The sequence below is a fragment of the Pseudophryne corroboree genome, chromosome 8 (genome assembly GCF_028390025.1).
Source record: "Pseudophryne corroboree isolate aPseCor3 chromosome 8, aPseCor3.hap2, whole genome shotgun sequence".
Taxonomy (NCBI): domain Eukaryota; kingdom Metazoa; phylum Chordata; class Amphibia; order Anura; family Myobatrachidae; genus Pseudophryne; species Pseudophryne corroboree.
Window position 1 is genome coordinate 437220411 of NC_086451.1, and position 26435 is coordinate 437246845.

The 26435-nt window shown below is 45.9% G+C and overlaps 1 protein-coding gene across 8 annotated transcripts in view; it reads left to right on the top strand.

The window, feature by feature from the left end:
- Positions 1-26435, top strand: part of MSH5 (mutS homolog 5) — a 419392-nt gene that overhangs the window by 346243 nt on the left and 46714 nt on the right. For 7 of the 8 annotated variants that reach the window (XM_063938069.1, XM_063938065.1, XM_063938070.1 and 4 more), the window contains one exon: positions 20222-20302. The exons of the other annotated variant lie outside the window; for it this stretch is intronic. In XM_063938069.1, the coding sequence (XP_063794139.1) occupies positions 20222-20302 (81 nt within the window). The remainder of the gene's footprint in view (positions 1-20221; positions 20303-26435) is intronic. 8 annotated transcript variants of the gene reach the window in all.

Sequence of the window (26435 nt, forward strand, 5' to 3'; positions counted from 1 at the left end):
TAGGCTCTCCAGCTCCCACAACCTGTATTTCATTCCTGTACTCAGATCTCTGCCATAAGATCTTCTCCAGTCTGGAGTACAGGAATCGTAACAGTAGGGACCATTGAATTGTATTGTGTGTGGGGCATAAATAGGCAGGCCGACCGTATCCAGCTCTCTCTCTTCAACGGTTCTCATTGCTGATAATCGGGAGCTGGATATCGAGGCGCATGCGATCGTTTCCCCTTGTGCGTAAGTGTTTCTCCGCAATCATATTGTCTTGATGTTATTGTGAGCCATTTCTCTCTCTCTCTCTCTCTCTCTCTCTCTCTTCTATTTCTCCCGTATTTTTCCCTTAATTGTATTGTATTGTATTTCCTGTGTAGTTATCTGGTTAGTTAGTCTATGTTATATTGTAGTGTATGCTTTGTACTGTGATTCTTTTGCAAGTATAATAGTCATAATACATATAATAGGTTTTGGACCCTAAGCCCAGGTATCTGTGTATTTCTTATAGTGTTAAGTATTCCCTGAGCGTCGGTGACGCTCAAGCAGCTTTGTAGTTAATCAGGTTACACCAGGTTGCACTTACACTCTGTCACCACACTAAGGTTTACTGTATATTTCGTTGTTAAAGGTATAGATATAAAGGTTTAACGTTATAAGCGTCTGCACCGCTGGTGATCTCCTCGTGGTCCCGAGCGTCCGCTACGCTATAGCGAATCATTACGTTAGTCGGCAGCCAATAGCGTGCCTGCCTGTGATCTCTGGGCCTTAAGCGAACGTGACGCTTGAGCGTCTCGACTACGGTTGAGCGATCGTTACGCAACTTGCGTACCCTTACGGTACTTCTTACGTAGATAGCGTACAGTGTTCTTAGACCTCTTAAAGTGTTTTATATACGATAAATATTTAGCTTTATCAATTGCGGGCTCGTCCAGTCCTTCACATATCTGCACTAGGTAGATCAGCAGACATTATCCCTCAGCAAAGGGCGGGAGGTTGTATCCCTCGTAGTGCTGACGGGATAAGCATCTGCTTCGCTTAGGTAAAGGGTGCTGAAGGAATCCGGGAACCGGAGGTAAGAGCAAAACGCTAGTGTCTTTTAAAACTGTTTATTTTTCTATCTTGCGTACACACGCACACATATATATCTGCATTCCTTTTTCATTTGTGTATTTTCGTATATCACTCTCCTGTCTGCCAGTTTTATAGTTGATAAAAGTGCTAAAAGAGATTTGCTGTTATTTCATAATTTAAGAATAGAGGTAATAAAGTTAAAATATAGACAAACACACAGTTTTGCCTGGGAGATAAGGCGAAGTCAGTGTGGTGTGTGGTAGATGATCAAGGATCATCTACATTGATAAAAGTATAAATTGTGTTACGGTGGATCTTTGCTTTGCGTGCACGTGTCCCTAACAAAGACTTGCGTACGCAATCCAAAGGCCGACGCACGCAGCGTATATTACGCAATGGAGCGTCCGGTTACGCCCACGTAGCTCAAGTCACGATAAGTTGATTTTTAACGCAAAGCGATAAATAACGCAAAGCGCTAAATAACGCAAAGCGGTAAATAACGCGAGGCGAGAAATAACGCAAGTCTATTTTTGGGTGTCCGAAATTTAAATTAACAGATCCTGCTCCTAATTGGTAACACATCTGGTCTAAAGAAAAATTTCTGCGCAGAAATAGAAATAGAAACAAAAGTGTACATGTGATGAGTGAGTGTTTTTGTATTACATAAGTTTATATAACTTGGAGGTTGAACCAAAAGAAATCACCGAGTACTCGTGAGGAACATACGTGTAAGTGACATGCACGGTGGCTAGGGAGGCATCCTTAGTTAAACATACAATTTGAGCATTAGAGTATAGCGGACCAGGAGGTCGTATAAAACAAGACCAGGAGGTCAGACCAGGAGGTCAGACCAGGAGGTCGTATAGAACAAGACCAGGAGGTCATAGTAGACCAGCAGGTCCAGGTACAGTAAACAAGGAAGTCCGCTATACAGTCCACAGGCACAACACCGAAAAGGGTTGGTGCAACACCCATATAGGCCATACAAGCTCTCGCTGAAGGAATTCGCAGCCGCAATTTTCGATTCCATTGGTCTTTCCGTACATAAGCTTAGTTGCTTGTGTGCTGAACGATTGGACCGCACGTAATTGTGTACAGTAGTTAGTAATCTGACCTAGTACCATTAGAGTAAAGGGGTCACAAACGCTATTTGTACATTCTAACGTGATTTGTGTAATTTTTTATTTTTTCAAAAAGGGAAGTTCGCTGGTCACTCAGGAACTATCTGACAACCCCACCTTTACTGGAAAGGGTAGTGCTCTTCGGATCACACTCGCATTTTTCAAGTAAACAAAGGTTAATAGGTGCCCTGGGTCGAGTGCGCCAGCACCATATCGGTGTGATCAGGTCGCATTGGTCGGCGTGGGCAAGCGAGTGGGGTGCTCGGTAAACTTCACCGTCTGCCTATCGTGAATATTTTGGTTTTCTGTAAGGGTTCGCTGAAGACCCTGATATAGAGATCAGAGGTAGAGCAAGCAACACCTGCAGATTATGGGGGCCAGTTGTTCAGGAAGGGGGCGATCAACCTCGGTTCGGGTTGACTCTGTAAACCGACCAGTAGGATCGGCCAGATACGTAATGTGTGAGAAATATGGAAGTCACACAGAGGTTTTATGTGATGAATGGGAGAGAATGACGGTACATGACGGGGAGAAATTCCCAAGAATAGGTAGCTTCAGCCCAGAAGTGTTACAAAATTTAAGGAGGAGGATATGTCTCATAAAATCAGCAAAGAGACGAATCAAGCATTATGATTATTTGCAGTTGTGGCAACAGGAAGGTGAGATACAGAGAGGTTTGGCTCAGGCGGCGGGATCTGGGTCGGTCAGGAAACTGATAGCCACGGCCCCACCGCCACCATATATAGCGGGAGAGAAGTTGATTGCGGAGAAAGACGCACTAAGGTGTAACACACAATCACTTAGTAACCATGTAAATGTTAAAGATAATGTTGAACCATTAACCCATGCAAGTATTAACCCGTGCAAGTTGTACCCTGTTTTGAACTTTCCTCAGGAGTGTGATCAAGAAGACGATTCGGCAACAATTTCAGCGCTCTCTCTAGCGGCCACCATATCGGAAACCACAGTAGGAACTGCTCCACCCCCGAGATTAGTAACAAAGGCCCCTAGCGGAGGGATAGGTGAGGTCGTGTCAACGGGTAAGTACGGCACCATACATTATGCTGAAACAATTTCACCACAGGCTGTAGAATCTACACAGAATGAGGTTGTTAGAGTAAATCCTGTTAAGGTAATAGTAGTTCCCAATGGGAAAACAGACACGTCAGGAGCCACACCCGTTAGGAACATTGCCATGTATTGCCCGTTTACCCGAATGGAATTGAGGACCATAGTGTCTGAATTCCCTGACCCTAGAAAAGATTTAGTTGCTAGCCAAAAATACATCAGGGACCTAGGAAACACTTTAGAGCCCAATAATAAAGATTGGCAGATATTGCTAAGAGCTTGTTTACCCTCCAATGTCGACGCAGCTCAATTCTTAGTTGACTGTGGATTAGATCAGGATGTACCTCTTACAGATGTGTACAACAAAGATAACGTAAAAAGGATAAATTTACAGTTAAAGGAGTATTTCCCAGCCGTTGTTAAATGGAACAAAATATTCTCCATTAAACAAAAGGAGTCAGAAACGGCAGCAGAATATTTTCACCGGGCACTATTAGAAATGGCAAAGTACACTGGTATAGAGGACATTAAGACCAATGCAAACCATCAAGAAGTAGCAGTATCTGTACTAATGGACGGTTTAAAGGAAGCATTAAAGGCAAGGGTACAGACCACGCAACCATGTTGGCGAGGTCTGTCAGTGGCCACTTTGAGAGAGGCTGCTATTGATCACGACCGGAACATCACCAGACACAGGGAGTCACAAGGTGATAAGTTAATGTCAGTAAGTATACAGGCCCTGACCACAAAGCAGCCTGTGGTAATATCACCAAACCCTGTGGGTAAGTCAACTGTGGTAACATGTTATTTTTGTCACAAACAGGGACACTTTGCACGAGACTGTAGATCAAGAAATCGACAAAAGTCTTACCAACCCCCTAGACAACGACACGACACACGACATTGGGATCAGGGTCCACAGAGACGGAGTTATGAGCCACATACAGGGGAAACAAAAAGATATCCCCCGAACAGAGACTGGCATGCCTCTGGTAGTTCCCAGCTATCTCCCTCACAAGTAGTTGCTGCCAGCGGGATTCAGGGAGGTCACCATACCCAATAGGGGTGTGGCCATACCTGTAATCTGCAGCCAGTAAAATTGATTGCAAGCCTTGGAAGTGAACCCGAAATTGCAATTAATGTAGCTGGTAAATCATTAAACTTTCTTGTAGACACAGGGGCGGCCAAGTCAGTGATAAATTCGACAGTGGGCATGAGAACCACTGGTAGGACAATTCCAGCCATGGGAGTAACAGGAGTAGTCCAGCACTACCCTGTTAGCAAACCAGCCGAGATTACAATAGGGCCTTTGCATACCAAGCATTCCTTTTTGCTGGCTGCATCGGCACCAACTAATCTCCTGGGAAGAGACTTACTGTGTAAAATGGGGTGCGTCATTTATTGTACTCCTGAAGGTGTATTCTTGGACATACCTGAGAATCACGCTCAGGAAGTGCGAGACATGTTAGACTCCCCATCAAAATTAATGTCGCATACCATTATGACAAATAGGAATCCATCCCAAGTAGAAGAGATGACATCTCAGATACCAGAGTCACTTTGGACAAAAGACGGACAGGACACTGGATTAATGGCAAACGTAGCTCCAGTAGTTGTACAAGTAAAAGATGGTAGGATAGCTCCAAAAATCCCACAGTACCCTCTGAAGCCAGAGGTGGAGTTAGGAGTTTACCCAGTAATAGAGCGCTTGCTACAACAGGGCATTCTGGTAAGAACGTCCAGCACTGCTAATAGTCCCATCTTCCCTGTGAAAAAGAGTGGGGGGAGGGGTTACCGGCTAGTGCAGGATCTAAGGGGGATTAACAAAATAGTTGAGAGTCAGTTCCCCGTAGTGCCAAATCCAGCTGTCATCCTAATGCAAATCCCTCCCACTGCCAAATTTTTCACTGTCATTGACCTCTGCTCCGCTTTCTTTTCGGTACCTCTGCATCCTGACAGCCAATATTTATTCGCATTTACATACAGAGGAGTCCAATACACATGGACTCGATTACCACAAGGATTCATAGACAGCCCAAGTATATTTTCTCAGGCTTTGCATGATTGTTTACAGTCTTTCCAACCAGTGAGTGGATCAGTATTAATACAGTACGTGGATGATCTACTACTGTGTTCTGATTCATTGGAGGCATCCCTGAAGGATACGAAACAGCTCCTGTTTCATCTTTCAGACACAGGACACAAGGTTTCCAAAGACAAGTTGCAATTATGCCAAACTAAGGTAAAATATTTGGGACACTGTTTAACACAAGGACTGAGACACCTGACCGCTGATAGAATCCAAGCAATTAGAGACATGACTCTGCCACAAACCCAGCAACAGATCAGAACGTTTTTAGGAATGTGTGGGTATTGCCGTAATTGGATCCCAGGGTTTTCCATTTTAGCGTTACCTTTGCAGGAAATGGTCTCCTCAAACAAACCTGATAGGATTTCGCATACAGACGAGTCCGAAACAGCATTTGAGAGACTTAAACAGTGCCTAATGCAGGCACCAGCACTAGGTATGCCAGACTATGGGAAACCCTTTGAACTATACGGAACAGAAAGTGCTGGTTGCGCGGCAGGCGTACTAACCCAAAAGCACGGTGATGCCAGCAGGCCAGTTGCATACTACAGCGCTCAGCTAGACACGGTAGCGCGATCCCTCCCCACATGCTTGCGAAGCGTTGCTGCAATAGCATTGCTAGTGACAAAAAGCGAAGATGTCGTGCTAGGCCACAACCTCGCAATCCATACGCCACATGCAGTGTCAGCCTTATTGAATTCTGCCCAAACCAGACACGTATCATCAGCGAGGTTTACAAGATGGGAATTGGCCCTAATGGCCCCCGTAAACATCACCATAAGGAGATGCAGTGCATTAAATCCTGCAACATATCTCCCAGGTGTGCCTGGTCAGGCACAAAGGGTGGAAGGTGAGAGTGATGGGGAAGGAGGATTTAATACAAAGGAAGATACACATGATTGTATGGAATATTTGACCCAAAATTTTACCGCAAGGCCTGACATCAGTGACAACCCACTGGAAGATGCAGAACTCACGTTCTACACGGACGGTAGTTGTCATAGACAGTCAGACTCGGGAGACTTGTGTACTGGATACGCAGTCGTAGATGACCAAGACACCATAGAAGCGGAACCGCTAGGCCCACCTCACTCAGCCCAGGTTGCTGAACTGGTCGCCCTAACCAGAGCATGTGAATTGGCTAAGGGTAAGTCAGCCAATATCTACACCGATTCTAGATACGCCTTCGGGGTAGTTCATGATTTCGGAGCCCTATGGCGCCTCAGAAATTTCATGACGGCAGCTGGTACACCGGTAGCGCATGCAGCTCACATAAAAAGGCTTCTAACAGCGATACAGGAACCCGACAGAGTGGCTGTTATCAAATGTAAAGCACATACATATAGCCAGGACCCAGTATCACTTGGTAACAGCCGAGCAGACGAAGCTGCTAAGTTAGCAGCTGCTACCCCCAGACAGACAGACACAACACAACTGATGGTATTTAATACCATCAACACACAAAAGTTGTGTGAAATGCAGAATTTGTGTTCCACACAGGAAAAGGCAGTCTGGAAGGCAAAGGGATATGGCCAGGAGTCCTCAGGACTCTGGACGGATGGACATGGTAAACCAGTGGCCCCCAGAGCATATCTTCCATGTCTGGCTGAAGCAGCTCACGGGCTGACTCATCTAGGCAAGGAAGGGATGTGCAAATTGGTAAGAGCATATTGGTGCGCCCCAGGATTCTCCTCTCATGCGAGTAAAAGAGCAATGTCATGCCTTACCTGTTTGAGAAAGAATATTGGAAAGGCAATACCTACAGAGCCATCCCATATCCCACCTGCCGGCGGCCCTTTCCAGGTAATACAAATTGACTTTATACAATTACCCCCTTGTCGGAATTTGAAATATGTACTTGTCTGTATAGATGTTTTCTCAAATTGGGTCGAAGCATTTCCTGCGGCTACAAATACCGCTATGTTTACTGCTAAGAAAATTGTGCAGGAATTCGTATGTAGATATGGTATCCCTAGAATTATCGAAAGTGATAGGGGTACCCATTTTACAGGTGATGTCTTTCAAGGAATGTGTAAATTGATGGGAATTGATAGCAAGCTGCATACTCCATACCGTCCACAGGCGAGTGCGAAAGTGGAAAGAGTGAACAGCACTATTAAAAATAAACTGAGTAAAGTGATGGCAGAGACAGGATTGACATGGCCAGAAGCTTTACCCATTGTACTGTACAGCATCAGAACCACTCCCAGGTCCCCTCTTAATCTGTCTCCCTTTGAAATCTTGTTTGGTCGACAACCGCATGTCATGATTAACCCTCAGGATGATTTGAAATGTAACAATGAAGTGACTGTAAAGTACTTGATTAACATGAGTAAACAGTTAAGGAATCAAAATGATAATCTGAAGTTGGTGATTCCTGATTTACCAGATAGTAATTGTCATGACATTGAACCTGGGGATTATGTGATGATACGGAATTTTCTACGCTCAGGTTGCCTTATTGACAGATGGGAAGGACCATACCAGGTCTTATTGACTAGCACTACAGCATTGAAGGTTGCTGAGAGAGAGACTTGGGTTCATTCATCCCACTGCAAGAAGGTTGCTGATCCAGAGAAGTCCCGTGATAAGGAACAGACGGTAGAGGTTGTATCACTGGAGTGTCTGTTCCAGGAGGACTGAGGCGGCACCTGAGCCGTGAAAATCTCAAGACCAAAAGCTGTTGTCGACTCCCCACTCCCTTTTATTGTTTTTCTCCACTTCCCATCCCCTCTCCCTAAAATTTCTTTTTCCCCCTTCTCATTCTTCTCCGTTTCCTCCTATAAGATGGACTTGCCCCAAGAGACTGTGATCCGGATTTTCCTGTTAACCATGATGTTGACCAGAGCAGTCTGTTCCGGCGAGAGTACCATGGAGGTCGAGAGAGGTTCTGGAATGGGCTCTGATGATAAAGATGGAGGCGTAGTTTTCCGAGAACAACATAATCAACAAGCAAAGGCGAGTATCAGAAAACGATCCGATAGCATTGACCATAGAAGAAATTGCGACGGATTGTTAGCTGAAGAAAACTGTATCTGTAGGCTCTGTAACAATGTCATTGAGGATGGGTGCATTAAGAAATGCCAATCCAGTTTTAATATCCATATGGACCGGCATCCATTGAGTGACTATCACTCCTTAGTGGGTAATGTGTTAAACAAAACAGATTGTTGGGTATGCTCTCAAGTACCTCAGGGTCATAGCAAATCAGGGCTAGTACCATTTCCTTTAACGATAGGGGAGGTACTTGAGTTAAATGGTGGGAGACCGGTGGACCGGAGGTTTAATATCTCCAGTCCTCCTAGTTTAAAGCTCCACCAATACCACGTGGATAGGTCCCTATTATGTTTCAACATCTCCAATCCCCGAAAGCCAGGAAATTGGGAAGTGTCATGGAGCAACCAAACCATGACCTTTTCGCATAGAGCAGATAGAATGCCTACAGATACAGAGCTTGTACGCCACATAGCCAGTAGAGGAAAATCTTTCCGGTATAGGTATACCTTAGGAAATAGGATTACTAAAGTTGGAGAGGTATCACCAGGATACTGTGCACATATCATACAACCTGATACGTGTACTAAGCAGATGGAAGAATTAGGGTTAGGAGATTTCACATGGAAGGTGTGTAATATGGTTATGTCCTACTCCGTCCCATATGTTCTCCCCGATGATGCATATTTCATATGCGGGAGAAAGGCGTACAAGTGGCTTGCCCCAAACTCTGAAGGATTGTGTTATATTGGAAAAGTATTGCCTGAAGTAATGACTGTGTCACATGACAAAATGAAAGACATACACCGTGGTGCCCAAGCTCCTTATACTCACACCCATTACGAGCACGTTGTTAAAAGGCACCTGATAGAGAAGACAGAGCATCCGGCCTCTGATCTGATAAGTGAATCCACCGGGATTCAATTCTTAATCGCGTTAGATTTCACCCGCACCGCTAGAGGAGTGCTGAATTATAAATACATTTCTGCGCTCGCAAATTTGTTAGATAATATCACTGAAATGTATGATGACACGTTTAGATATACTGGAAGGGAACTTCAAGCTTATAAAACAGAACTGGTGCAGCATAGAATGGTTCTTAATTACCTCACAGCAGTGACAGGCGGATATTGTGTTACATTGGCAACACAGTATGGCGTGAAGTGTTGCACGTATATCACGAATAGCACCGAGGATCCGGTCGAGGTCATAGACCAAAAGATGGACGATATTCTCCAATTGAAGTGGGAATTTCGCCGAAAACACAATCTCACTCTTGCTGCTGTAGGTAATGAGCTGACTGGTTGGGTGTCATGGTTGAACCCGCGAAATTGGTTCTCCGGTTTAGGAGACTGGGCTCAAGGAGTCATAATGGATGTTGGGAAGTTTCTCCTATGTATCTTAGGTGTTGTCATATCAATTGGATTGATATTTAGATGCGGGCAGGCTTTAATGAAGTGCAAACAAAGTACAAGAGTGATGAGTTTGAGGAGTGAGGAAACTGTAATTAACCTGGACTTGATTTATGACCCAAATGTAGAAACAATGATGTGATGAAAATGCGATTTCTACGGTCCGTTTCTTTCACCTGTTTTTCCGTTTTCTCCAAGGTAACAAGACCCACTTGGACAAGGAAGTTGACGAGACGCTATACAGACAACGGATTGACCAAAGAAGACGTTTTGACCACTGTAGATACGGACATTTGATGAACTTTGCCATGGATCCCCAGTTTCCCTAGAATTCTTAAACTTACGCTTGTAAATCTAATGGCATTGACAAAGCTTTTTGCTCGCACCTAATGGGCAAAACAGCGCAAAGAAGACGACTTTCAACTGATACCGAACAAAACTTCAACCGACAGATGTACATTAACCTGACATAGAATACCACTGCATTTTCCATAAGTGTTCTTTATCTTCATCTCTACAACCCTCAGGTAATGACACACATAGTCGATAGGGAATACAGGCACAGATATCAGCAATCACATATCTCCCCCATTCATGTATCATCAACTAAAATGTGCTCCCCCATTTTGTTACAACCAAAGCCGAAAAGAGCTCGGTAAAGTTTGACAGCCCATCCACAGACCCGTACCACGGGATAAGAAGGAATTCACATGTATACTTTGCAATACCTCGAAGCTTGATTTACAACACGTACGGCACGATGATACATGACCCCCCAAACATGGACTCATACACACATGCTTCTGCTATCTCACTAGGTCATACCCTCTTCCCACCTACTCCTCTCTCCTCCCTTACCCAACCATGGAAATGAATTAACCCCTGACATATATTTTTCTCCTTTTGAAATGTTTTAGAAGGTGGCAGTTATTATTGACTGCCAAAGGGTGGACTGTCAAAGTCAGAAAAATATCTCTACACACACTGCCATATTTGCACCTCATACTGGTCCGCGCTGCGCATGCGTACGCTCTCCCGTACGTGCACATACTCACAGTCGCGGGCACCCGCAGGCGCACGGTATGCGTATTTACGGTAGAGTTTATGTAATCGTAGCGTGCGACTCATTCGTTACATATTTTCACTAATAATGTATTTTGTAGATCATGGTCCCTTTGATAGATACTGAAAGTTTAGTTAACATAGCATGTTCCTGAACAGAGAGATCCCTCTTTGTATTGTATGAAGGGTCTAACAGGGGTCATACAGTAGTGTTTGGTACCCATCGGAAGAGTATTTAAATAGCAATATTCCGGTGTTGGTTTGGAGCGGATTAATCGCTCGTGCGAATAGTTATGGACATAAGAAGTTTATGTCCATTTACTATTATTTGTTCTTACTTAGTCATGCGGCGGGAAACCCAGTATCCCACCCACCTGGACAGTTGGAAACAGTCACAGCCCACCTGTATGAATCAACCTATGACCTTTTGTTATAATGCGAAGCCGAATTCCTGTGTCCAATGAACAATGAGATTGTAGGGACCATTGAATTGTATTGTGTGTGGGGCATAAATAGGCAGGCCGACCGTATCCAGCTCTCTCTCTTCAACGGTTCTCATTGCTGATAATCGGGAGCTGGATATCGAGGCGCATGCGATCGTTTCCCCTTGTGCGTAAGTGTTTCTCCGCAATCATATTGTCTTGATGTTATTGTGAGCCATTTCTCTCTCTCTCTCTCTCTCTCTCTCTCTCTCTCTCTTCTATTTCTCCCGTATTTTTCCCTTAATTGTATTGTATTGTATTTCCTGTGTAGTTATCTGGTTAGTTAGTCTATGTTATATTGTAGTGTATGCTTTGTACTGTGATTCTTTTGCAAGTATAATAGTCATAATACATATAATAGGTTTTGGACCCTAAGCCCAGGTATCTGTGTATTTCTTATAGTGTTAAGTATTCCCTGAGCGTCGGTGACGCTCAAGCAGCTTTGTAGTTAATCAGGTTACACCAGGTTGCACTTACACTCTGTCACCACACTAAGGTTTACTGTATATTTCGTTGTTAAAGGTATAGATATAAAGGTTTAACGTTATAAGCGTCTGCACCGCTGGTGATCTCCTCGTGGTCCCGAGCGTCCGCTACGCTATAGCGAATCATTACGTTAGTCGGCAGCCAATAGCGTGCCTGCCTGTGATCTCTGGGCCTTAAGCGAACGTGACGCTTGAGCGTCTCGACTACGGTTGAGCGATCGTTACGCAACTTGCGTACCCATACGGTACTTCTTACGTAGATAGCGTACAGTGTTCTTAGACCTCTTAAAGTGTTTTATATACAATAAATATTTAGCTTTATCAGTCTGGAGAAGCTATGATCAATTGCTGGAGAAAGAGATGTGCAATAAAGTTTTTCTGCTTTCAACGTGAGATGGTCTGGCACCAAACATTTATTTAACTTTGCTGTGCACTATTGTTTGACGCCTGTCCACTCCACTAGTTGTATTGGCAATTCAGTTTTAAGGTAGTATTCTGCTGGTGGATGCTACCTATGCCTTAGCTGGGGCAGAGGAGAGAAACTTCAAGGGTGGATGCTACACTAGATCCTAACACCCTGAAAAAATTGTTATCACAGTACCATATCGTTCACATGTGATGTGCACCAAGAGAATGATAGAAAAAATGGAGTTTCTGTACGTACATTAGATTTTCTCATACGTCCTAGAGGATGCTGGGGATGCTTCAAGAACCATGGGGTATAGACGGGATCCGCAGGAGACATGGGCACACTATAAGACTTTGAATGGGTGTGAAATGGCTCCTCCCTCTATGCCCCTCCTCCAGACTCCAGTTAGATTCTGTGTCCAGCGAGACTGGATGCACACTGAGGAGCTCTCCTGAGTTTCTCAGAAAAATACTTTATTTAGGTTTTTCATTTTCAGGGAGACCTGCTGGCTACAGGCTCCCTGCTTCGTGGGAGTGAGGGGAGAGAAGCAGACCTACTTCTTAAGAGTTCAAGGGCCCTGCTTCTTAGGCTACTGGACACCATTAGCTCCAGAGGGTTCGATCACTACGGTACGCCTAGCTGCTTGTTCCCGGAGCCACGCCGTCACCCCCCTCACAAAGCCAGAAGATAGAAGCTGGGTGAGTATGAGAAGATCAGAAGACTTCAGTGACGGCAGAAGACGGCTTGAGGTACTGCGCAGCGGCCGCGCTGCGCGCCATGCTCCCACACTGATCACGGCACTGCAGGGTGCAGGACGCAGGGGGGGCACCCTGGGCAGCATGGGGGGCCGCAAATACCACTGGCATGCAATATAACAGTGCCCGGGCACTTATTAAGGGACCCCCGCCAGCATAAAGAATTTAGAGCGGGACTGAAGCGCGCCATGTTGGGGGCGGGGCTTAGCCGCATAGCTCTCACCAGCGCCATTTCTCTCTTCACAGAAGGCTGCAGAGACGCTGGCCCTGATCCTCCACACTGCTGTGCAAGTAACAGGGTGCAAAACGGGGGGGGGGGGGGGGGGCACTATTAATTGGTGAATTATATTGTCTGATAAAAGCGCTAGCAGGCCTGGGCAGTATTGTTACTGACTTCAGACCCGGGATAGGCGCTGGGTGTGAGCTGGCTGAACTCTCTCTGTGTCTTTCTAACAGGCTCTGCTGTGGGTCTGTCCCCTATAGCCCAGTGTGTTTGTGGCTGTCGGTACGTGTGTGTGTCGACATGTCTGAGGCTGAATGCTCTTCCCAGGAGGAGGTTGGCGTGAGGACTGACAGTTCTGTGAGAGTGACAGTGTCGGCACTGCCGACGGATGATTGGGTCAATATGCTGAATGTTTTAAATACAAATGTGATTAAGTTGGCTAAGAGGTTTGATAAATCTGAGTCTAAGAACCAGACATGGAGGAAATCCATGGAAGATTCTTTGTCACAGGCCCAGGCCCCTTTGGGGTCGCAGAAACGTGCATTTGCCCAAATAACAGATACAGTTACAGACACGGACTCTGATTCCAGTGTCGACTATAGTGATGCCAGATTACATCCAAAACTGGCTGAGAGTATTCAGTACATGATTGTGGCGATAAAAGATGTTTTACATATCACTGAGGACCCTGCTGTTCCTGATACGAGGGTCTGTATGTTTAAAGGCAAGAAACCTGAGGTAACGTGTCCTCCCTCTCATGAACTGAATGCACTTTTTGAAAAAGCTTAGGTAAATCCCGACAAAAAGGTACATGTTCTCAAAAGAAATCCAATGGCATATCGGTTTCCCTCTGGGGACAGGGACAGCTGGGAGTCAATCCCCAAGGTAGACAAAGCTTTGTCGCGTCTGTCCAAAAAGGTAGCGCTTCCGTCCCCTGACACGGCAGCCCTGAAGGATCCTGCGGATCGTAAGCAGGAAAATACCCTGAAATCCATTTATGCCACTACATGGTCGCTACTCAGGCCTGCTGTTGCTGCGGCATGGGTGAGTAGCGCTATTAAAAAGTGGGCAGATAACTTGTCATCTGAGGTAGATTCCCTAGACAGGGATAGTGTGCTTTTGACCTTGGGTCATATCAAGGACGCTGCAGCGTATTTAAAAGAAGCAGTAAGGGATATTGGCCTTTTGGGATCAAGGGCCAATGCCATGGCAGCCTCTGCTAGGAGAGCATTGTGGATTCATCAATGGAATGCTGAGGCTGATTCTAAGAAGGCGATGGAGTCTCTACCGTTTAACGGTAAGGTCCTGTTTGGTGACGGCCTCACTGACCTGGTCTCTACGGCTACCGCGGGTAAGTCATCTTTTTTACCTTATGTTCCTGCACAGCAGAAGAAATCGCCTCACTATCAGATGCAGTCCTTTCGGCCCAACAAATTAAAAAAGGGACGTGGGTCCTCCTTCCTTGCTGCGAGGGGGAGAGGAAGGGGAAAAAGGTCACAGGCTGTGGCTGGTTCCCAGGAGCAGAAGTCCTCTCCGGCTTCTGCCAAATCCACCGCATGGCGCTGGGGCTCCTCTGCGGGAGTACGTTCCGGTGGGGGCACGTCTCAAACTCTTCAGTCAGGTCTGGATGCACTTGGACCTGGATCCTTGGATAGTAGAAATAGTAACCCAAGGGTACAAACTAGAGTTTCAAGACGTGCCCCCTCACCGATTTTTCAAATCGACCTTGCCAGCTTCTCTGCCAAAAAGGGAGATAGTAAGCACTGCGATACTAAAGTTGTGTCAAAATCAAGTGATTGTCACGGTACCCCCGTCGCAACGGGGGGAAGGTTTTTATTCAAGCCTGTTTGTGGTCCCGAAGCCGGATGGCTCAGTCAGACCGATTCTAAATCTGAAATCCCTCAATTTCTTTCTAAATAGTATCAAGTTCAAGATGGAGTCTCTACGAGCAGTGATCTCCAGTCTGGAGAAGGGGGAATTTATGGTGTCGGTCGACATAAAAGATGCCTACTTACATGTCCCCATATATCCTCCACATCAGACTTACCTGAGATTTGCTGTGCAGGATTGTCATTACCAATTTCAGACGTTGCCATTTGGTCTGTCCACGGCTCCGAGGATTTTCACCAAAGTAATGGCGGAATTGATGGTTCTCCTGCGCAAGCAGGGAATCACAATTATCCCGTACTTGGACGATCTCCTCATAAAGGCGAGGTCCAAGGAGAAATTGTTGAAGAATGTTGCTCTTTCGCTGACGATTCTGCAACAACACGGTTGGCTCCCAAATTTGCCAAAATCACAGTTGGATCCAACGACGCGGCTGTCGTTCCTGGGTATGATTCTGGATACAGAATTACAGAGAGTTTTTCTTCCAGTGGAAAAAGCTTTGGAAATACAGAACATGGTAAAACGGATTCTGAAACCGGCAAAGGTGTCAGTTCTTCACTGCACTCTGTTGCTGGGGAAGATGGTGGCGGCCTACGAGGCCATTCCGTATGGCAGGTTCCATGCCAGGGTGTTTCAGTGGAACCTGCTGGACCAGTGGTCCAGGTCTCACCTGGACATGCAGCAGAAAATTATTCTATCTCCCAGGACAAGAATTTCCCTTCTGTGGTGGCTGCACAGTTCTCACCTTCTGGAGGGACGCAGGTTTGGGATTCAGGATTGGATTCTGGTGACCACGGATACAAGCCTCCGAGGCTGGGGAGCAGTCACACAGGGAAGAAACTTTCAGGGAAAATGGTCAAGTCAGGAAGCTTGTCTATACATAAACATTCTGGAATTAAGAGCCATCCACAACGGCATACTGCAAGCAGACCATCTTCTTCGAGGTCTGCCGGTCTTGATTCAGTCAGACAACGTGACAGCAGTGGCGTACATAAACCGCCAAGGCGGAACAAAGAGCAGAGCGGCAATGGCCGAGGCCACGAAGATTCTTCGTTGGGTGGAAAGACATGCCAGCGCTCTGGCAGCGGTCTTCATTCCAGGAGTGGACAACTGGGAAGCAGATTTCCACAGCAGACATGATCTCCATCCAGGAGAGTGGGGTCTTCATCAAGAGGTCTTTGCAGAAGTGACAAATCGTTGGGGAGTTCCTCAAGTGGAAATGATGGCGTCCCGCCTCAACAAGAAACTTAAGAAATATTGTTCCAGGTCAAGAGACCCTCAGGCGATAGCGGTGGACGCCCTAGTGACACCGTGGGTTTTTAGTCGGTCTATGTGTTCCCTCCATTTCCACTCATTCCAAGGGTGATAAAAATTATAAGAAGAAGAACAAGGGTTCAGGAGATCCTCATTGTTCCGGATTGGCTAAAAAGGGCCTGGTATCCAGATCTTCAGGAGTTGCTCATAGAAGATCCCTGGCCTCTTCCTCTTCGGGAGGACCTGTTACAACAGGGGCCGTGCGTGTATCAGGACTTACCGCGGCTGCGTTTGACGGCGTGGCGGTTGAACGCCAAATCCTAGCCCGAAAGGGTATTCCCAGTGAAGTCATTCCTACACTTCTTCAGGCTAGAAAAGAAGTAACGGCAAAGCATTACCACCGTATTTGGAGAAAATATGTGTCTTGGTGTGAATCCAAGAAGGCTCCTACGGAAGAATTTCACCTGGGGCGGTTGCTCCATTTCCTACAGGCAGGTGTGGATGCGGGCTTAAAGTTAGGCTCTATTAAGGTACAGATTTCGGCCTTATCGATCTTTTTTCAAAAAGAATTGGCCTCCCTTCCAGAAGTTCAGACCTTCGTGAAGGGCGTGCTGCACATCCAATCTCCCTTTGTGCCCCCAGTGGCACCATGGGATCTTAATGTGGTGTTGCAATTCTTGCAATCACATTGGTTTGAACCATTGCGCAAGGTTGAGTTAAAATTCCTTACTTGGAAAGTGGTCATGTTGTTGGCCTTGGCGTCGGCAAGGCGAGTATCTGAGTTGGCGGCTTTATCTCACAAAAGCCCCTATTTGATTTTCCATGCTGATAGAGCGGAGTTGAGAACTTGTCAGCAATTTCTGCCAAAAGTGGTTTCATCATTTCATGTTAACCAGCCAATTGTGGTGCCAGTGGCTACTGACGCCTTGGCGCAGTCAAAGTCTCACGATGTGGTCAGAGCTTTGAAGATTAGGAAAACAGAGGCTCTGTTTGTCCTGTGGGCTCCCAACAAGATTGGGGCTCCTGCTTCTAAGCAGACTATGTCGCGCTGGATTTGTAATACGATTCAGCAGGCTCATTCTACGGCAGGATTGCCGTTACCAAAATCGGTGAAAGCCCATTCTACCAGAAAGGTGGGCTCATCCTGGGCGGCTGCCCGGGGAGTCTCGGCGTTACAACTTTGCCGAGCAGCTACTTGGTCTGGTTCAAACACTTTTGCAAAGTTTTACAAGTTTGATACCCTGGCTGAGGAGGACCTTTTGTTTGGTCAATCTGTGCTGCAGAGTCATCCGCACTCTCCTGCCCGTTCTAGAGTTTTGGTATAAACCCCATGGTTCTTGAAGCATCCCCAGCATCCTCTAGGACGTATGAGAAAATGAGAAAATAGGATTTTAATACCTACCGGTAAATCCTTTTCTCTTAGTCCGTAGAGGATGCTGGGCGCCCGTCCCAGTGCGGGCTGTATCTGCAGTTTGCTGTAGTTACGCTCATGTTGGGTTGAGAGTAGTCACTCTGTGACTGTTGTTGGTCATGCCGTTGCATGCGTTTTTTGTTGAATGCCATGTTGTACGGCGTGTTAGTGGTGTGATCTGGTATGTATCTCACCTTAGTTTAAAATAATTAAATAAATCCTTTTCCTCGAAATGTCCATCTCCCTGGGCACAGTTCCTATAACTGGAGTCTGGAGGAGGGGCATAGAGGGAGGAGCCAGTTCACACCCATTCAAAGTCTTATAGTGTGCCCATGTCTCCTGCGGATCCCGTCTATACCCCATGGTTCTTGAAGCATCCCCAGCATCCTCTATGGACTAAGAGAAAAGGATTTACTGGTAGGTATTAAAATCCTATTTTTTCTGTGAGTCCATAAGGGAACACTGTCCATTACACTCTAGTTCTCTTTGTTAAGTTTAAAGGTAAGTGATGTCGCAGAACCTTGTTTTCCCATCTCTTGTTTTGTTCCTTGTCTGTCCTGTGGGGATTGGTTAGAAAATAACTGGCTTCCCAGCAGGCTATGGGAATTTTAAAGGAGAAGAGTCCAGTTTTTATGTTAAAATTTAAAGTTGCCAGAATCCAGGCTAAAAGCCTCTATACCAGAAGGTTTTATTGTCCTCTACAGTTTCAGAGAAAGGGATTTTAATTTTAAAGATTAACAAAAAAGGCATGGTAAATGCTATTCATGGAATACAATTTATTTTCAATTGGTTTTGAATATGATATTGTCCAGACAGTGGCCTTCATTCGTGATACACATTTGTAGTCAATTTCTGAAACATGTTGAGTATCCCATATCCAATATTCCAAAATACGGAATATTCCGAAATGCTGACTTTTTTGAGTGAGAGTGAGATAGTGAAACCTTTGTTTTTTGATGGCTCAATGTACACAAACTTTGTTTAATACACAAAGTTATTAAAAATATTGTATTAAATGACCTTTAGGCTGTGTGTATAAGGTATATATGAAACATAAATGAATTGTGTAAATGTACACACACTTTGTTTAATGCACAAAGTTATAAAAAATATTGGCTAAAATTACCTTTAGGCTGTGTGTATAAGGTGTATATGTAACATAAATGCATTCTGTGCTTAGATGTAGGTCCCATCACCATGATATCTCATTATGGTATGCAATTATTCCAAAATACGGAAAAATACGATATCCAAAATGCCTCTGGTCCCAAGCATTTTGGATAAGGGATACTCAACCTGTATTTCTCATTACTCTGCATGTCTCTTCCTGCGTTAGCTCTGCAATTTCTTGATGAATATCACATTAATTTATCTGACTACGTTAACAAGCAGAATTTTTTTTTGCTGGGCAGAAAACAATCCTCATCAGCTTGATGAAAGGCTACACAGCCAACTGGGCCATCTGACAGCTGAGGTCTACACGCTTCGACCAAGAAACCTTAATGAACTGTAGGCTGCTAGTCGATATATATTCAAAACCAACTGACATTAAACTGTATTCCATGCACTTTTACAATATGTAGTAAAAATTTTAATAGCATGTACCATGCCTTTTTTTGTTAACCTTTAAAATCTGGGAGTTTTTTCCCCCTCCCCTCACCCCGTATTTCTCTTTCATCCATATTGAGGGAGCAGGGAACAATTACACTTAATTACACTCTTCCTCCTTCACGGCTAGTGCTCTATATAGCCCAAGGTTCACAAGTGTCCCCCAAATGGAATCACACAGATTTTACAGTGAGCTATGCTACTGTATGTTCCTATTTTACTTCCACATTATGTATATATGACCTGAGTCATTCTATCGCAGAGATACTCACTAATTTATATACAGTACTTATTTTATAGAGACAGAGCAAACACCTCAAAAGGGAAGTACAGTATTTTGTCATGACTAATACGGCTGCAACCAAAATGGTCCCAAAAGCTTTTTATTTTATCTTGAGCCGTCATACTCGAATTCAATCCAGAAAAGGATTCTAGTAAATAATACCAGATTGAATTTGGTTTAATGCTGGCGACATTATATATACTCTCCTTCTGCTTTGTTGGCACAGAACTCCCTGATGTTAATTGCTATTTATTTCGAAGGACAAGGAGAATACAGAATACTCTGGAGTTTTAGTAGTGTAAAAAGACAGATTTACTTTGGCACTATATAGCTCATGGGGATGACACAAAAATATCACAACATTAATTTCTGTTTTTAATGTGTCAACAAAGTAAATAATTATCTATCGCTTGAAAGCGGCATCATAGGATCATAAATCCCCTTTGATACTTTGCCTTCTAATTCAAGCTGCCAGAGCAGACGGGTCATGCAGCTGGTTCCTGGGAGCTGCAAAAGCACCCTGGCCCCTTTTGGCAACCGGAGAACACCATGTTATGTATGTTTACGTGTTGGGTTACAGTATGTATGTTTATGTTCAATAACATTTGATCTCCTTTAGATTGGTTTCCTCCTATCTATCACTCGTCCCGCTTCCATGCAAGACAAAAGCGATTTTGAGATTGAAGGTTTGGAATTCATGGTGAGAAATGGTTTTGTTACTATTCAGCACCCTCCCGTTTCTTATATGTCTAGCTTCAGCCCTTTTACACCTTTGCCAAAGTGTGTTATACAGATGCGTCCTCGTACATCTAGCCTCAATACCCCACGCAGCGCGAGATGCCAGGCATGAGTGAGCTGCCAGATCCCGTTCACTTCTACTACCATGGGGTGTCTTTTTTTTTTTTTTGCCGAAAATGCGTCTTAGGGCCAAATTCAATTAGCTGCGAAAATCTGTTTTTGCGGTGAAAAACATGATTTTACTGCAAATCGTGATAAGTGCCTATTCAATTGTCAGCCAAAATGGATTAGATGATTTCAATTCACCACCTCTGAGCACATGAAAAGTTTGGAAAAACTCCCTATTTTATGTTGAAAATGTCAGGATTTGGTTCAGAACCCCTGGGACACCTCCCTGCACGGCTATTTAGGCACTTAGAAGTTTTTAATTAGCCAATAATGACAGGTCACTTTTGGAGTGAAAAAGTGCAAAATGATGGCAACTGGGGTACAAGGTATGGAACAGGTATATTGGGGTGCTTTATGAGTGGGACAAGTGTTTTTAGACTTACAGGTGGGAATAATCGGTCTGTTTCCACTTTTCTCTGACGTCCTAGTGGATGCTGGGTACTCCGTAAGGACCATGGGGAATAGACGGGCTCCGCAGGAGACTGGGCACTCTTTAAAGAAAGATTAGGTACTACATCTGGTGTGCACTGGCTCCTCCCTCTATGCCCCTCCTCCAGACCTCAGTTAGAATCTGTGCCCGGCCTGAGCTGGATGCACTTAGTGGGCTCTCCTGAGTTCACTATAAAGAAAGTATTTGTTAGGTTTTTTATTTTCAGTGAGATCTGCTGGCAACAGACTCACTGCTACGAGGGACTTAGGGGAGAGAAGCAAACCTACCTGCTTGCAGCTAGCTTGTGCTTCTAAGGCTACTGGACACCATTAGCTCCAGAGGGATCGAACACAGGGCCCGACCTCGATCGTCCGTTCCCGGAGCCGCGCCGCCGTCCCCCTTGCAGAGCCAGAAGACGGAAGATTCCGGGACAAAATCGGCGGCTGAAGACTCCTGTCTTCAATAAGGTAGCGCACAGCACTGCAGCTGTGCGCCATTGCTCCCACAGCACACCACACGCTCCGGTCACTGGTGGGTGCAGGGCGCTGGGGGGGGGGCGCCCTGGGCTGCAATTTGTATACCTTTTGGCACAAAAAGCACATAATACAGTGTATAACACTGTATATGTGCAAAAACCCCCGCCATTAACATTATAAAAAGCGGGAGAAGCCCGCCGCTGAAGGGGCGGGGCTATCTTCCTCAGCACAGCCAGCGCCATTTTCTCTTCACAGCTCAGCTGGAAGGACGCTCCTCAGGCTCTCCCCTGAAGTATACACTACAGAAAGGGTAAAAAAGAGAGGGGGGGCACATACATTTAGGCGAAAATTGTGATATAAGCAGCTATAGGGGGAAAATTCACTTTGTGTATAGTGTATATCCCTCTGTTATATAGCGCTCTGGTGTGTGCTGGCATACTCTCTCTCTGTCTCCCCAAAGGACTTTGTGGGGTCCTGTCCTCAGTCAGAGCATTCCCTGTGTGTGTGTGCGGTGTGTCGGTACGGCTGTGTCGACATGTTTGATGAGGACGCTTACGTGGAGGCGGAGCAGGTGCCGATAAGTGTGATGTCGCCCCCTGCGGGGCCGACACCTGAGTGGATGGATATGTGGAAATGAATTAACCGACAGTGTCAACTCCTTGCATAAAAGGTTCGATGACGCAGCTTTGGGACAGCCGGCATCTCAGCCCGCGCCTGCCCAGGCATCTCAGAGGCCATCAGGGGCTCAAAAACGCCCGCTACCTCAGATGGCAGACACAGATGTCGACACGGAGTCTGACTCCAGTGTCGACGAGGATGAGACAAATGTACAATCCACAAGGGCCATCCGATGTATGATTACGGCAATGAAAAATGTGTTGCATATTTCTGACATTAACCCGGTTAAGTGGACAGGTGATGCTGATTCTAAAAGGCACATGGAAGTTTTGCCTTATAAGGGTGAGGAAGTGTTTGGGGACGGTCTCTCGGACCTCGTGTCCACAGCAACAGCTGGGAAGTCGACTTTTTTACCTCAGGTCCCCTCACAGCCTAAGAAAGCACCGTATTATCAAGTACAGTCCTTCCGGCCTCAGAAAGGCAAGCGGGTCAGAGGCGCGTCCTTTCTGCCCAGAGGCAGGGGTAGAGGGAAAAAGCTGCACCAGACAGCCAGTTCCCAGGAAAAAATATTCTCCCCTGCTTCCACTAAGTCCACCGCATGACGCTGGAGCTCCACAGGTGGAGCCAGGTGCGGTGGGGGCCCGTCTCCGGAACTTCAGCGACCAGTGGGTTCGCTCACAGGTGGATCTCTGGGCTCTACAGGTATCTCAGGGATACAAGCTGGAGTTCGAGACGTCTCCCCCTCGCCGTTACCTCAAATCAGCCTTGCCTGCTACTCCCAAGGAAAGGGAGGTAGTACTGGCAGCAATTCACAAGCTGTACCTCCAGCAGGTGATAATCAAAGTTCCTCTCCTTCAACAGGGACGAGGTTACTATTCCACAATGTTTGTGATACCGAAACCAGACGGTTCGGTGGGACCCATTCTAAATTTGAAATCCTTGAACACTTATATAAGGAAGTTCAAGTTCAAAATAGAATCGCTCAGGGCGGTTATTGCAAGCCGGGAAGAGGGGGATATTATGGTGTCACTGGACATCATGGATGCTTACCTACATGTCCCCATTTACCCACCTCACCAGGAGTACCTCAAGGTTGTGGTACAGAACTGCCATTACCAATTCCAGACGTTGCCGTTTGGTCTGTCCACGGCACCGAGGGTGTGTTCCAAGGTAATGGCCAAAATGATGATACTCCTTCGAAAGAAGGGAGATATAATTATCCCGTACTTGGACGATCTCCTTATAAAGGCGAGGTCCAAGGAGCAGTCATTGATCGGAGTAGCACTATCTCAGAAAGTGCTACAACAGCACGGCTGGATTCTGAATATCCCAAAGTCGCAGCTGGTTCCTACGACGCGTCTGCTGATATTGGGCATGTTTCTGGACACAGAACAGAAGAAGGTGTTTCTCCCGGAGGAGAAGGCCAAGGAGTTGTCATCTCTGGTCAGAGACCTCCTGAAACCAAAACAGGTGTCGGTGCATCATTGCACGCGAGTCCTGGAAAAGATGGTAGCTTCTTACGAAGCAATTCCCTTCGGCAGGTTCCATGCAAGGAACTTTCAGTGGGACCTGTTAGACAAGTGAGGATCGCATCTTCAGATGCATCGGCTGATCACCCTGTCCCTGAGGGCCAGGGTGTCTCTGCTGTGGTGGCTGCAGAGTGATCATCTTCTTGAGGGCCACAGATTCTGCATTCAGGACTGGGTCCTGGTAACCACGGATGCAAGCCTCCGAGGTTGGGGAGCAGTCACTCAGGGAAGAAACTTCCAAGGACAATGGTCGAGTCAGGAGACTTCCCTACACATAAATATTCTGGACCTAAGGGCCATTTACAATGCCCTAAGTCAAGCAGAACCCCTGCTTCAAAACCAGCCGGTGCTGATTCAGTCAGACAACATCACGGCTGTCGCCCATGTAAACCGACAAGGCGGCACAAGAAGCAGGATGGCGTTGGCAGTAGCCACAAGGATTCTCCGATGGGCGGAGTATCACGTGCTAACACTGTCAGCAGTGTTCATTCCGGGTGTGGAAAACTAGGAAGCAGACTTCCTCAGCAGGCACGACCTCCACCCGGGAGAGTGGGGACTTCATCCAGAAGTCTTCACGCAGATTGTGAACCGTTGGGAACGGCCACAGGTGGACATGATGGCGTCCCGCCTCAACATAAAGCTAAAAAAGTATTGCGCCAGGTCAAGAGACCCTCAGGCGATAGCTGTGGACGCACTAGTGACACCGTGGGTGTACCAGTCGGTTTATGTGTTCCCTCCTCTTCCTCTCATACCCAAGGTACTGAGGATAGTAAGTAAGAGAGGAGTAAGAACTATACTCGTAGTTCCGGATTGGCCAAGAAGAACTTGGTACCCAGAACTGCAAGAAATGATCTCGGAAGACCCATGGCCTCTGTCTCTCAGACAGGACCTGTTACTGCAGGGGCCCTGTCTGTTCCAAGACTTACCGCGGCTGCGTTTGAAGGCTTGGCGGTTGAACGCCTGATCCTAACGGAAAAGGGTGTTCCAGATGAAGTGATTCCTTCGCTGTTAAAGGCTAGGAAAGACGCTGCCTGAAGTTCAGACGTTGTTAAGGGAGTGCTATATATTCAGCCCCCTTTTGTGCCTCCAGTGGCACCTTGGGATCTCAAACTTAGTGTTGGATTTCCTAAAATCACATTGTTTTGAGCCACTTCAGACCGTGGAGTTGAAGTATCTCATGTGGAAAGTGGTCATGTTTTTGGCCTTGGCTTCGGCTAGGAGTGTGTCAGAATTGGCGGCTTTGTCATGTAAAAGCCCTTATCTGATCTTCCATATGGACAGGGCAGAATTGAGGATTCGTCCCCAATTTCTCCCTAAGGTGGTATCCGCGTTTCATTTGAACCAACCTATTGTGGTGCCTGCGGCTACTCGGGACTTAGAGGATTCCAAGTTGCTGGACGTAGTCGGGGCCCTGAAAATCTATGTTTCCAGGACGGCTAGAGTCAGAAATACTGACTCGCTGTTTATCCTGCATGCACCCAACAAGCTGGGTGTTCCTGCTTCTAAGCAGACTATTGCTCGCTGGATCTGTAGCACGATTCAACTTGCACATTCTGCGGCTGGACTGCCGCATCCTAAATCAATAAAAAGCCCATTCCACGAGGAAGGGGGCTCTTCTTGGGCGGCTGCCCGAGGGGTCTCGGCTTTACAACTTTGCCGAGCTGCTACCTGGTCGGGGTCAAACATGTTTGCAAAATTCTACAAGTTTGATACCCTGGCTGAGGAGGACCTTGAGTTTGCTCATTCGGTGCTGCAGAGTCATCCGCACTCTCCTGCCCGTTTGGGAGCTTTGGTATAATCCCCATGGTCCTTACGGAGTACCCAGCATCCACTAGGACGTCAGAGAAAATAAGAATTTACTCACCGGTAATTCTATTTCTCGTAGTCCGTAGTGGATGCTGGGAGCCCGTCCCAAGTGCGGACTTCTGCAATACTTGTATATAGTTATTGCTTAACTATAGGGTTATTGTTCTGAGCCATCTGTTAAATGAGGCTCAGCTATTGTTCATACTGTTAACTGGGTATACTTATCACGAGTTGTACGGTGTGATTGGTGTGGCTGGTATGAGTCTTACCCGGGATTCCAAATCCTTTCCTAGTAATGTCAGCTCTTCCGGGCACAGTTTCCCTAACTGAGGTCTGGAGGCGGGGCATAGAGGGAGGAGCCAGTGCACACCAGATGTAGTACCTAATCTTTCTTTAAAGAGTGCCCAGTCTCCTGCGGAGCCCGTCTATTCCCCATGGTCCTTACGGAGTACCCAGCATCCACTACGGACTACGAGAAATAGAATTACCGGTGAGTAAATTCTTATTTTTTCTTAATTCCCCTAATATGACCCAAATATATTCTTATACCCATTTTTATGTACCCCGAATTTAATTGTAACACTTGTTCTTCTGAAAATTAATTGCTTTCTAGATTATTTAAAAAAAATTATAAAATGCATGAAACAGCCATTTGACCCAATTTAAGCACCATAAATACTTTTATTATCACTAATAATAAACTTTCATTTCTTATCCGATGTAAATTTTCACTTTTCACTTTTTGCATCAATTTGCGCAGTAATCCCGTTTTCGCAAATTTGTAATTGAATAGGCGAGTTGGAGAGAGCATACCCTGCGAAAAGCCAATTTTTGCGGCAAAAAAGCAATTTCATGGCTAATTGCATTTGGCCCTTAGTTACAAGTATGATCTAAGGGGGTCATTCCGAGTTGATCGTAGCTGTGCAAAATTTAGCACAGCTACGATCATCCACACTGACATGGGTGTGGACTAGAGATGAGCGCCTGAAATTTTTCGGGTTTTGTGTTTTGGTTTTGGGTTCGGTTCCGCGGCCGTGTTTTGGGTTCGAACGCGTTTTGGCAAAACCT